The sequence below is a fragment of the Talpa occidentalis genome, unplaced genomic scaffold (assembly GCF_014898055.3).
Source record: "Talpa occidentalis isolate TD23 unplaced genomic scaffold, MPIMG_talOcc4v2.1 talOcc4.3, whole genome shotgun sequence".
In the NCBI taxonomy this organism is placed as follows: Eukaryota; Metazoa; Chordata; class Mammalia; order Eulipotyphla; family Talpidae; genus Talpa; species Talpa occidentalis.
In genome coordinates, this window is record NW_023603184.1 from 32,202,176 (window position 1) to 32,215,584 (window position 13,409).

At 37.2% G+C, this 13,409-nt stretch overlaps 1 protein-coding gene across 1 annotated transcript in view; it reads right to left on the reverse strand.

Moving 5' to 3' along the window:
• The window catches only part of PIK3C2A (phosphatidylinositol-4-phosphate 3-kinase catalytic subunit type 2 alpha), an 88,003-nt gene that overhangs the window by 39,591 nt on the left and 35,003 nt on the right, over positions 1 to 13,409 (reverse strand). Inside the window, exons 4-8 of the mRNA XM_037522717.2 lie at positions 12,386 to 12,543; positions 9,372 to 9,492; positions 8,567 to 8,678; positions 7,124 to 7,203; positions 6,928 to 6,991 (exon numbers count right to left, since the gene is read on the reverse strand). Coding sequence (XP_037378614.1) covers positions 6,928 to 6,991; positions 7,124 to 7,203; positions 8,567 to 8,678; positions 9,372 to 9,492; positions 12,386 to 12,543 — 535 coding nt within the window. The remainder of the gene's footprint in view (positions 1 to 6,927; positions 6,992 to 7,123; positions 7,204 to 8,566; positions 8,679 to 9,371; positions 9,493 to 12,385; positions 12,544 to 13,409) is intronic.

The following is a 13,409-nucleotide window of genomic DNA, read 5'->3' on the forward strand; positions in this document are numbered from 1 at the left end:
GTTATTCAGAAGATGGTCACATTTTAAAAAAATATTTATTTATTTATGCATACAAGAACTAGGGTACAGGCCGGGGCGGGGGGAGCAGTGTGTGTGCGAGAGGATTCACCAGAGACCGAGTGGGGAAAACAACAGGTGGACTGACTGAAATACACTGCTGAGGGGAGCAGCGGGAGAGACAGGAGAGGTCTGCTGCACCATGTGAGTCACCTCCCTAGCCGGGGATTGAACTCGAGCTGCAGTAGCTGCAGATTGCTTCACAGTGCTGATGCTTAACCCCTTGCGCCACCAGGGAGGCCCCTGGTCACATATTAATAACACTGGGCGAGTGAAAACTGTATATATTACTTGCATCTATACAACCATGACTTACATTTTTTCTTTTTCTTTTTTTTTAAAGATTTATTTATTTATACAAGCACTGGGTACAGTCAGAAGCGCGGGAGGGTGAGAGAATTCACCAGAGCTCGAGCGGGGAGCAGAGCAGGCAGAAGGACCGAGGTACATTGCTGAGGGGAGCAGCGGGCGGCAGGAGAGGTCTGTGCGCCATGTGGGACCCTCCTCCGGTGGCCGGGGAGCAGCCGGGGATCGAACCAGTGCTGCAGAGGCTGCGGGCAGCTTTGCAAACCAGCGCTCAACCGCTGTGCCACTGGGGAAGCCCGACTTACGTTTTTTCTGATGAAAAAACTTCCTTGAGGATAATCCCTCTGTACTATTCAATCACAATTAATTTCACCACAACTCAAAAGTATACATGTACAAATTATAAAATCATTTACCTGATGATTTAAAAATCCTTCTCTACATCCCTGTTGTTTAAAGTACAACTCATTAAAAAAAACCTTATATAATGAATTAATTCATTAAACATTTATGCCAATTTATATGCCAAGTAGTTAGAATGGGTTGAAACTCAGTATTGCATCATCCTTTAAAAATTTAAACTTTCCTACTATTGAGACTAGGGTACCATAAACTGAATGTTCCCTTCACTTTCATGCTTAAATGGAACCACCTCATTCTCAAATACTAAATTATAAATTACCCTGCAGTCCTCAGCACCTGAAGGTATGTTTTTAGCTCCCCATTTCAGTTACTCATTTTTCTATTTATTTTATTCCTGTACCTTTAAGCAAAAAACCTGTCCATTTTTGTTATCATGCCATTCTCCTATATCATTCTCCATCATTCTTTATGGGCCAATTATTTTTTTTTTAAAGATTCATTTATTTATTTATACAAACTCTGGGTACAGTCAGAAGCGCAGGAAGGTGAGAGAATTCACCAGAGCCAGAGTGGGGAACAGAACAGGCAAACTAACGAAATACACTGCTGAGGGGAGCAGCGTGCATGGCAGGAGAGGTCTGCGTGCCTTGTGGGACCCTCGCCTGCGGCCGGGGATCGATCCGCGCTGCAGAGGCTGCGGGGCAGCTTTGCAGCCCAGCGCTCAACCACTGCACCACCAATAAATTATTAATTTATTGTCTACCCACCCTTTCTTGCTCTACTTTGTGATACTAAAACTAACCCTATACACAATTCTCCTTTGCCAGATGGCACAATGCTAGGTTTTGTCAATTGAGGGCACTAAAAGAATACTCAAAGGTGAGAATAGCATGAAGACATTTCTCATCAAGGTTCCAGTTCCCCATTTTTTAATTTAGCCTAGTAACCCAGTGGTTCTCAAAGACCAGCTTCAGCTATACCATCAGGTCATATACCCCCAATCTGATAGCTCTGGCAAATTTCTTTACCACAGGCACATCTGTATATTCCTCTGTGATGGTCATACCCTCTTCAAAGAAGTTAAATTTCAGCCTGAAGTTGAGGGAGAGGCCATACAACTATACTTGTCACTTCTGGACCCCTTAAGAACAAAGTTGGCAAGTTTTTTTTTAAGGCCAAATGGCAAATATTTTAGGCTTTCTGGGCCAAACAGTCACTGTCACTGTCACTGTCGCAATTCAACTCTGCTACTTGGGCATGCAGATAGACACAGATAATACATTAAAAAAAACATGGTTATGTTTCAATAAAACTTTATTTACAAAAACAGGTAACAGACCAGACTTAGCATGTGGGCCATAATATGTGAACTCCTGCATTAGAATTAGAATCCTCTTTTACTCCTTGAAGCAATTAACTTTTACCAAATAATGATTCTTTAAATTTCCCTGTTAATAACTACTACAGTTTCTGTCTTCTGACTTGACCCCTGATTGATCTGCTATGCTACTGACCTATGGCCACACACAGCCCTGCATGCATATTTTTACTTTGGTATTTATCTGACTTCCTACCCCACATACCATAAGTCTTAGTTATATAACTGTCCATGTGTAAAATTTACAGCATCTTCAACTCTAAACCTGTACTTTAACATGATCTTAGCTATTTAAAATACCATATGGGCCTCCCTGGTGGCACAACGGGTTAAGCACTGCACTATGAAACAATCTGCAGCCTCTGCAGCACGAATTCAATCCCCTGCCAGCCAGGGAGCAACCCACATGGCACAGCAGACCTCTGTTGACTCACCCGCTGCTCCCCTCAGCAGTGTACTTCAATCAATCTGCCTGTTCTGTTCCCCACTCTGTCTCTGGTGAATCCTCTCACCCCCCACATCTCTGGCCTGTACCCCAGTTCTTGTATGAATTAAAAAAATAAAATAAAATATCATAGCATATGATGATGACAATCTACTTTCCTTCAGCCCTCACACACTCATTCTAATCAAACTGTTCTGTGAATTCACAGACTTCACTTATCAGCTTTTACTACCAGGTGACTGAATATGCATTATGTATAATAAGTAAAAACTGTAAACAGGATAAATGCCCATTATTTGGTGCATGGATAAAGAAAAGCGGTATATTCATACAATGGAAGTATTCAGCAATAACAAAAGGAACAAACTATGGTCATATAATACAAATTATATCCTACAACAGCTTAAAAACAGTACAGTACACACTGAAGAAATCAGATATAGAGCCTCCCTGGTGGCGCAAGAGGTTCAGCACTGCCCTATGAAGCAATCTGCAGCCTCTGCAACATGAGTTCGATCCCCAGCCGGCCAGGGAGCAACCCACATGGCGAAGCAGACCTCTCCTGTCTTGCCCACTGCTCCCCTTAGTATATTTCAGTCACTATGCCTGTTCTGTTCCCTACTCCGTCTCTGGTGAGTCCTCTCACCCCCCACCCCTCTGGCCTGTACCCCAGATCTTGTATGCATAAATAAATAAATCTTTAAAAAAAAAGGACAAAAAGAAATCAGATATAAATAATTTACATGGGGTATATGATCCCAATTATATAATCCCCCCTAAAGGTAAATTATAGAATTAGGAATCAGATCAGTAGTTATTTGGGGCTATGGAGGAGAATGGAAAATGACTACAAAGTAGTACATGTTAATTTCCAGGGATGATGAAAATGTTCTAAAACTGGACTGTGGTGATAGTTATACAACTCCATGCATTTACTAGAAATTCAGTGAACTATACATATGCACTGGGTGAATTTTATGGTATATAAATAATAAAGATGTAAAAAAAAATTATGGAGAGCGGGGCCATCCTGGTGGCGCAAGGGGTTAAGTGTCAGTCAGCACTATGAAGTTATCTGCAGCCACTGTAGCAGGAGTTCGATCCCTGGCCAAGGAGGTGAGCCACATGGTGCAGCAGACCTCTCCTGTCTCGCCCTCTGCTTCCTCAGCAGTGTATTTCAGTAGATCTGCCTGTTCTGCTCCCCACTCTGTCTCTGGTGAATTCTCTCATCCCCTGCACCTCTGGCCTGCACCCCAGCTTTTGAATGCATAAATAAATAAGTCTTTAAAATATTATGGGGAGTAAATGGGATAGGCACTATTTCAGATAAGAGGGTCACCAAAGAACTCTTTTTTAGGGTAATATTTGAGCAGAGACTTTAATGAAGGACAAGGGTAATCTATGCAAGCATCTAGGGCTGAAGCATTAAAAGTAGAGGGAACTAGAGGCCTCCCTGGTGGCGCAAGGGGTTAAGACGCAACCTATGAAGCAGTCCACAGCCTCTGTAGCATGAGTTTGATCCCCCTGCTGGCCAGGGAGCAACCCACATCGCGCAGCAGACCTCTCCTGACTCGCCCGCTGCTCCCCTCAGCAGTGTACTTCAATCTGCTCCCCACTCTGTCTCTGGTGAATCCTCTCACTCCCCACACCTCTGGCCTGTACCCCAGCTCTTGTATACATACATGTATACATACATACATAAATATTAAAAAAAAGTAGAGGGAACTATAAATACAAGGGTTCCATTTGAAGAGTATCAACTAAAACAAAGGATATGGTAAATCAGAATACAGGGTCTTGAAGCCACATTAGGGATAAGAATTTTACCTACTGAGATAGTAAACAGGATTTCAAGAAAAAGAGTAGAACAATTTAACAAACATCAGGAGTTTATAAATTTCATTAATCTTTCAAAGAACCATCTTTTAACTTTGATTTTCTTAGTTTACATTTACTTTTTCAATTTTCTTTTTTTAAGTAATTTTTTTTAGTTTGGAATCATTTTAGATTTACAGAAAAGTTGTAAAAATAATAATATAATAAAGAGTTCCAGTGTAACACTAAAGAAAATGGATTTAGTAACATCTCACATAACCACATTTCATTTGTCAAAAACCAAGACATTAACACTACTACATTAACATTACTATTAATTAATCTTCAGATTTCACCAGTTTTTCCATAAATGCCCATTTTCTCTTTATTTCGCATTGTATTAGTGACTTATTTTTATTTCTTTTGAGAGATTATTTATTTATACAAGCACTGGGGCACAGTCAGAAGCGCGGGAGGGTGAGAGAATTCACCAGAGCCAGAGAGGGGAAAAGAACAGGCAGACTGATGAAATACACTGCTGAGGGGAGCAGTGGGTGGCAGGAGAGGTCTGCACGACATGTGGGACCCTCGCCCAGCAGCTGGGGATCGAACCGGCGCTGCAGAGGCTGTGGGCAGCTTCATGGCCCAGCGCTCAACCGCTGCGCCACCGGTGAGGCCCAGCGACTTATTTTTAAAAGATCATTTTGTTTGGAAAACAGTTAAGTTCAGGGCAGCAACTGGGAGATCAGTAAAGAACTACTGTAACTACTGTAACTAAGACTGACACTTCGGAATTGGTTGCCTTCTTAAAGTATTTTGAAGGTAAAGATGGCAGGAATTAAATTAAATATGGAATGTGGAGGTTTATTTTACTGACAAATCAAAGATTTCCAAGGTTTTGACCTGAGCAAATGGAAGAGTAAAACTGCCATTTATTAAAAAAGGGGAAGACTTTTTTAAAAGATGACATGATTAGTATAAAAATTTAGCTTTGTGTGTCTTAAATTTCATATTAGACATTCATACAAAAATGCCAACTGATAGATATTTGAATGTGGAGTTGAAGAAAAAGGTTAAGGCTGGAGATACAAATGTCAGAGTCATCAGCACCTACGAAATATATTAAAAACATGAGATTAAGCAAGATCATCTAGGATGTGAATATAGAGAGAAGTCCTAGGACTGAGCTCTGGGGTTCTCTAATGTTTAGAGGTAAGGAAGAGATGGAGATCATAAGTGAGAGTGAGAATATAACAGTCACTAAAGGTAGAAGCAAGAAGGTGATATCCTAAAGGCCAATTCAAGTGTTTCAAGAAGGAAGAAATTATTAATTCTATCAAACAAAGCAGAAAAGCTAAGAAAAATAGAGATTAAAAACTTACTGCTGGAATTGGGAATATGGAAGTCCTTCATGATTTAAAAGTAAAGTTTCTAAGAAATGTTGAGAATGAAAGCCTGATTGGAGCAGGTTCATAAGAGAATAGAAGAGGGGAAGTGGAAGCAGAAAAAAAGGCTTATGCTGCAAAGAGAAAAAGAGAAGTTGCTACAGGATTATGTGGGCTTTTTCATTTACCTTAATATGGGCAATACATTCACATCTCAGCTTGAACTCTTTTTCTCTCTACCTACAATTATTTTCATGTTGATCTTATCTAATCAAATACCAATATATACATTCTGATGATTTTCAAGTTTATTATCTCCAGCCTAGTCCTCTTTCATTAAGTTTCAGACTTAACATCATTATTCAAATGAGTAAGTCATCTTAAACATAATGGCAAAAACTCAGTTCCAGATCTTTCCCCCAAGCCTATTCCTTTCCCCAAACATTTCTCTAAAGGCAACTCCAAATTTTCAAATACTCAGGTGGAAAATCTTGAGAGTTACGTTAAACTTCATTCTCTCTCGCATGTCCAACATCCATTCTATCCGTAAATCATCACTTGGATATCTCTAATGTTATCTCCCAATCTTTCACTTTGTATTCTATTACAAAGTGCTTATATACTTCCATTTATCTACCACAGCTGGGGTGGGTGCTGTTTTTCCGCATTCCCTTCCCAACTTCCTTCTGATTAACTCATTATTTAAGACACATCAGTCAGGCAACAACCTTATTAAGAGGCCTTTCTTGAACCTTCAAGTTGAGAGAAGAACCCTTTTGATTTCTCAACCCCAATGCACACCTCTACCATATTTACTATACTATCTTGAAATTGGTTAAAATCCCCCATCACTTACTTTAATTTCTTGGTAGGTAGGAACTAGGTCATTCAATTTCCTAACTCTGGTATCTAGCATATAGTAAACATTCAATGCTTTTTAAATTGAACTGAAGATTCTGCTTAGTAATAAAGCTGAATAAACATGTCAATTTAAACATTGAGAATTTTTGTTATTACAGAATTGGGTCAAGAAAACTCATCAAACATCAACATAATGCATAGAAACAGAATCTAGTTTAAATAGTACCAAAATATTTAAACCAACATCAACAACATTTAGAAAGGAATAGTGACAAGAATCTTTAAGTGATCATGTCAAAATGTAAATTAAGACTTACATCAGTTTGAAGGGCTAGTTCCACTTGGTTGTGATAAGAATCTAAAAGTTCTTCAATAGGGTGCCTAAAAAAAAGAACAGTTAAGATAGCTGAAGGGTATAATATACAAATATGATTGTTTTAATCACTAAAATAAATATATTCACATCCAAGAGAAATGTTTGAAAACCTATAATGAATGCTTTAGATGCCATACCTTGTCATGACTTCTTTATAAGGTTTTTCTATTTGATGGAGGTGTTTGCTTAAATCCACAGGTGTTTCATCATCTTCCACCTAACCAGACACATACAAATGTTTACCAAAAAATTTTATACACTTTATGTTCTTTGTATTGTCAACTTTAATATGGTTAAGTATGTAATAAATTAATTAAAACTAAAGTGATTTTCTCAGTATGGAGGGTAAATTCTTATCAGAATGATTATAAGACTAAAAAAAGAATCAATATTATGAAAAAATTTGTTTCTAAATGGAAAAATATAAATGCTTTTAAGTCTGATTTCTGACATATAAATAGCAGCAAAGCAAAAACCACTTCTGTTCTAAACATAGCAGCAAGCTAAAAACACTTTTAAAATTGGCTGACAGCCAGATAAAGGAGGGGTATGGGCCAGACGGGGAAGCGATCATCTGAATTTTTGTATTATTTTTTTCTATCGATAATCAAGTTTCTTCTTATTCCCAATGTAAAATGCACTGGTATCTTTTATGATAACTCTTTACATGTAAATACACTCAAAAACATTATTCCCTAAGAAACTGAAAAAAGTTCTCAATGACTAATTGCAATAAAGTAAAAATCAAAATCAGCAAGCAACTATAGACCAGAGACACACTACAGTGGTGGGGAGGGAGGGGAGGAGAAGAGGGATTAGGGTAAGAAAAAGGGGGTGGGAATTGTATAGGGAATATAACCAAAATGAAAATGAACAATTATACAAAAATGAAAAATTATGTAAGAATTATATAAAATAAAATTTTAAAAAATGTAATGAATTTTGTGAAGTAGTTTCCATCCAATTGAAATAAATTCTATATAATATAGGAGCAAAACCTGAGAAAAGAAAAGTAGAAATGACTGATATTTTATCATACAAAATCCTACCAAATGAAGAGTAAGTCTCTTTAGAGATTAAAATTCATCCAGTTTACTTAGTAAATACAATGGCTTAATTTTCCTTCATTCTATTTTGCTTAAACCTCAAAAGAAAGTACTAGGCTTGTAAAATAGAGATTTAGTTTCCATCTGGTAAAAAATAATGTATTTTTCTCAATTCAGTGCAAGGTCAATATAGATCGTTTTTCCAAAAACTGTATATAGTATACAAACTTTTTCCTTCTTCCTCATTTCTCTGACCCCTGTGTTTTCGCTCCTGTGCAAAACTATACAAATCAACTTTTTAATTTCTCCACTTTGATTTTTAAATATGCCTCCAGCTCTGAGTAGTATGCTACCTAAATTTTCATGCTTGAAAATCATTCCCCATCAGCTGAAAGACTCCTATTGAGGGAAGAGTTCATCATTCCCAGACCAACCCAGAAATATTAAGAGAATGTACAAATTGCAAACTGGTTAATTAGCAGATTCATTCAGATTCAACCAAATGCAGTTTATTTATAAGGTATACACACTTACTGTTCGGGCCAGATTTTGGCACATTGCACTGAAAGTTAGGAGTTGTAGTTTAATCTCTGTGTCCCACTTTCGACAATTTTGAATATGTTCATGACTTCCAAGGCAATGATTACTGTCAAGATACATTAATTATTAATCAGTGTTATTCTACTCAAACTAGAAATTATATAGATGAGAGTAAAACATAAATTGTATCTGCAACAGCAATTGAAGAGAATGGTAAAATACAGCGATCTATTTTAAACTATGTTTAGCACTTAAATAGAAAAATAATTTCTACATAAAAATCAAAGCAAAGAAAAGAGAAGGAAATAAGAAAAACAGGGACACTGCACTTCTTGATGCTTAAGAGAATAAAATCTGTAAAACAACTAGACCAAATGTTACATCACTTGGCTAATAAAAAGATATATATGATAATGATTTTAGGCAACTGAAGAAAATCACAGCTTACTACTCTGTACAGTCATGCTACCAAAGGAAAAAGGAATCTCTAATGATGTAACTACTGATTCTTTACAGAAAGAAGAAACAAATCACTTAGGAACATATTATGCCCCACTCTTCCTATCAAGACTACAAGCTTGTGAAGGGCACGACCACATCCTGATTATCTCTATAACTCTCCACTGTCTAAGCCATGATGTCTTAAATATCTCAATGTAAGTTTATTGAGCCAATGAATTGATTCAAAAGGACCTAATGTACTTTTGGGTTATAAATTTAACTTATAATTTTTCTACCTTGAATCATTAAAAATGAAATTTCCAAAGATGCTGCTCAGTTTTTAAATGAATAAACTTACTTCTGCAGTACTTCCTCTTGACCACAAACTTTCAGAACATAGCTGCCAACATTTACTTGGTTCAAGTCATCATGTACCCAGCAAAGGGCTTGCATTATAATGATTTCTACAGTAGAACTCACTGTAAAAGAGTTAGTGGTCATTTTCATTTTGCTCACCTTACTGTAAGTACACACTTATTCAGATTGCATTTCTTATAATCTAAGATAGCACTAAACAACAGAAATACAAGTCACAAATGCAGGTCACACATGTAATTTAAAATTTTCTCAGTAGTCAAATTTTAAATAGTAAAAAAAAAGGCAATTTTAATGTTTTATTTAACCAATATATTTAAAATATCATTTCAACACATAATATTTAAAAATTACTAATGAGTTATCTTTTTTTCAAACTAGGTCTTTGAAGTCCAGCGCACATTTTATACTTAAATCACACCTCAATCTATATTAGCCACATTTCCAGTATTCAGTAGCCACATGTGACATGAGATTACAATATTAGACAAGACAGGTCTAAGCTAAGACAGCTACTTTCTATTATAGACTTTTCCAAAGAGGATGATAGCAGTATCCAGTAAAGAATAATTTAAAACTAATGATAAGGAAAGGGAACTGCCCCGTTTTTTAAAGAAGATTTATTTATTTATGCATACAAGAACTGGTGTACGGGCGAGAGGTATTGGGGGGGGGGTGAGAAGATTCACCAGAGACAGAGTGGAAAGCAGAACAGGCAAACTGACTGAAATACACTGCAGAGGGGAGCAGCGGGCCAGACAGGAGAGGTCTGATGCACCGTGTGGGTAGCTCCCTGACCGGCCAGGGATTGAACTCATGCTGCAGAGGCTGCATATAGCTTCACAGTGCTGTGCTTAACCCCTTGTGCCACCAGGGAGGCCCAGAACTGCCATTTTAAATGTCTGACATTTGGCTGGCAACCTCTTCAATGAAGAAAAAAAAATGCAGCAAGTAGGAACTACTGTTTAATTATCATTCTTCGGAAAAGCAGGACACTAAGCTTATGCCATTAAATATTAAAGCTTTTTAAATAACCTATTTCTATACTAGAACTTCTTTGTTCAGTTTAGAAGACAGTGATTACATTAAAACCATGAAAGTTAACAGCTTGGCAGAAAAGGCTACATTTCTGAATAGCCAAATGTAAGATAACACTGTTTTAAGACACAAACCACTTCTACCATAATATGGCTACATTTCTTGAGAGAGAGATACATTACAAATGTTCATGTTTATAAAGAAACAAATAGGCATTTGAAATTTTTTTTAATCAGATCTTTAAATATAAGTCAAACTTGCTACAAATTAAAGCATTTGCTATCTGCTTACCCATGCTTATTTTGATCAATTATCTTTATGACTACTTATTTCTCTGAACAGTAAGTTCAGATATTTTTCTTTTTCAATTTTAGTATTTATTCTTACTGCATACTCAGATTTAAATGATTTTCCATACCAAGACTTAAGATTTGTTAAAAAGAATAAATCTTCCTTTAGAAACTAACAGAATGATCTAGTTGGCTAACATTTTAACTTCAGACTTTGTTTCAAAGGTCCTTCAAATAGTGCAAAACCACAAAGAAAGTATCTAAATTTTAGACTTCTTTTTTTAATAAGTTTTTTTGTTTTGTTTTTTAAGATTTATTTATTTATCTGTGTGTGTGCTTGTTTATTTATTTATTTATACATACATACATACATACATGCATACATACATGCAAGCACTGGGTACAGTCAGAAGCGCGGGAGGGTGAGAGAATTCACCAGAGCCAGAGCAGGGAGCAGAGCAGGCAGAAGGACCAAAGTACACTGCTGAGGGGAGCAGCAGGCGGCAGGAGAGGTCTGCGCGCCATGTGGGACCCTCCTCCAGTGGCCAGGGAGCAGCCGGGGATCGAACCGGCGCTGCAGAGGCTGCGGGCAGCTTCCCAACCCAGCACTCAACTGCTGCGCCACCGGGGAGGCCCTTAGACTTATTTCTATTTATAATCATTACAGGAAAAAAAAAACGGAATAATCTTTAAGTCAAAGTAAGGCAGAAAATTAGGATCTTACCAGACTGGTAGAATCCCATTAAAATATGCACATTATGGGCCTCCCCTGTGGCGCAGCGGTTGAGTGCTGTGTTCCGAAGCTGCCCGAAGCCTCCGCAGCGCCGGTTCGATCCCCAGCTGCTTCCCGGCCACCGGAGGAGGGTCCCGCATGGCGCACAGACCTCTCCTGTCACCCGCTGCTCCCCTCAGCAGTGCACTTCGGTCCTTCTGCCTGCTCTGCTCCTTGCTCTGCTCCCCGCTCTGGCTCTGGTAAATTTTCTCACCCTCCCGCGCTTCTGACTGTACCCAGTGCTTGTATAAATAAATAAATAAGTCTTAAAAAAAAAATCCCCAAGACTAAAAAAAAAAATAAAGGGGAATCCATCCCTTCCATCCCTGTCATTTAAAATATGCACATTATGAAAAGCAATAACTGAATGAAAATACAAGATTTTTAAAACAAAAAGTTTCCTACAAACTTTCAATTACGTCTCTTGAAAAGACACCCACATCAAGTTTGGAAGAAAGAGCTAGAACCAAAGGAAAATTTTCTTTACCTTAGAGGGGTTCAGCAAGATAACTGGAATTTCGATTTCACTGGTAGTTCTTTATAAACAAGTACCTTCTTGCCATAAAATGAAAATAAAAAACTGGACTACAACAAGTTTTTCTAGGGTCTTAGCCAAGAGTCACTGATCAACCAAAGTTATGCAGCACTGTTCAGAGAAATAAGTAGTCATAAAGATAAACTGTTTTCCCACTGGTCTTAACCAGGAAACATCTACAGGAAGAACTTTTTTGGAAAAGGCTAACTAAAGAATGTTAAGTATTTTGCCACACACACAAAAACATTTTTAAGCATACTTAATGATAAGAGTTGGTTATCTCTGATAGGATAATACTAACAGTTTAAACATTTTCTCCCTAGTGAGAACAAAACAAGGTGGCTGGGGAACTACAAACCTACCATCACATGTAAAAGTAACTGGTAGTTGAAATCCTTCAATTTCAATAGAGACTTTCACACTGGCATTTTCTCCACAGATGTTTCTCTGCAGTATGACTGGGCTTAACAAATAACCTGGATTTGTGCAGTGACTGGTATATGGAAAGTTGGTCTTCAATCTGTTCACAAGAAAGAAATTAAAAGAAAAAATTTTTAAAGCTCCATTTCAGAGCCCTGAACAAGGCTGTGCATACTGACAACCATTCAATTCTATGTCTTTGTCCAATTCTAGAGCAGCTCATGAGAGCTACAATGAATGAACCTTGTCAAAATGCCAAGTACCAGGATTTTAAATAAAAGGAATCCAAGGAAAGAGATTAAGCACTGCCAGGATACCTTTGGTAACATTCAACATTAACCAAGCACATACCAGATACAAGACATTAAATGAAGTTCTATTTCCAATGATTTTTTCTCTACACTATACAATTATACAAAATGGTATATTTTTAATGTCATTGATAATACAAGTAATGTAACTGCCAAAAAGATAACAAGTATATTCTTTTTTAAAAATCTTTTTTGGAAAGTCTTTTTTTTCCTACCAACATTGTTTTGGCTTTTAGAATTCAACAACAACAACAATTAACAAAACCCCACATAAATGGCTCCTTACAGTGCTACAAGTCCTGTCTTTCCTCAAAGTGATTTGTAAAACTTAGGGAACGGGGAGAATTGTATAAGAAGGTATTCATGATATTCATGAATGTATTAGACAAAAATTGCATTCAATGAATTTGACTTTGGGGGAAACATCTCATTTTCTTTTCTTAAAACCAGTCTTTTCTTTTACACACCGATGTGAATATACCATCATGATCTGCAAATATAAAAATGGTTGAAATAATAAATTTTGTTATCTATATTTTACCACAATAAAAAAATTTTAATGAGGAATTTGTTTCTGCTCTATACTTTGGAAGATACTTAGTCCAGAAAAACACAGTAATTTTCTTTGTTTTTCTATAAAATTGATAATTTCTTC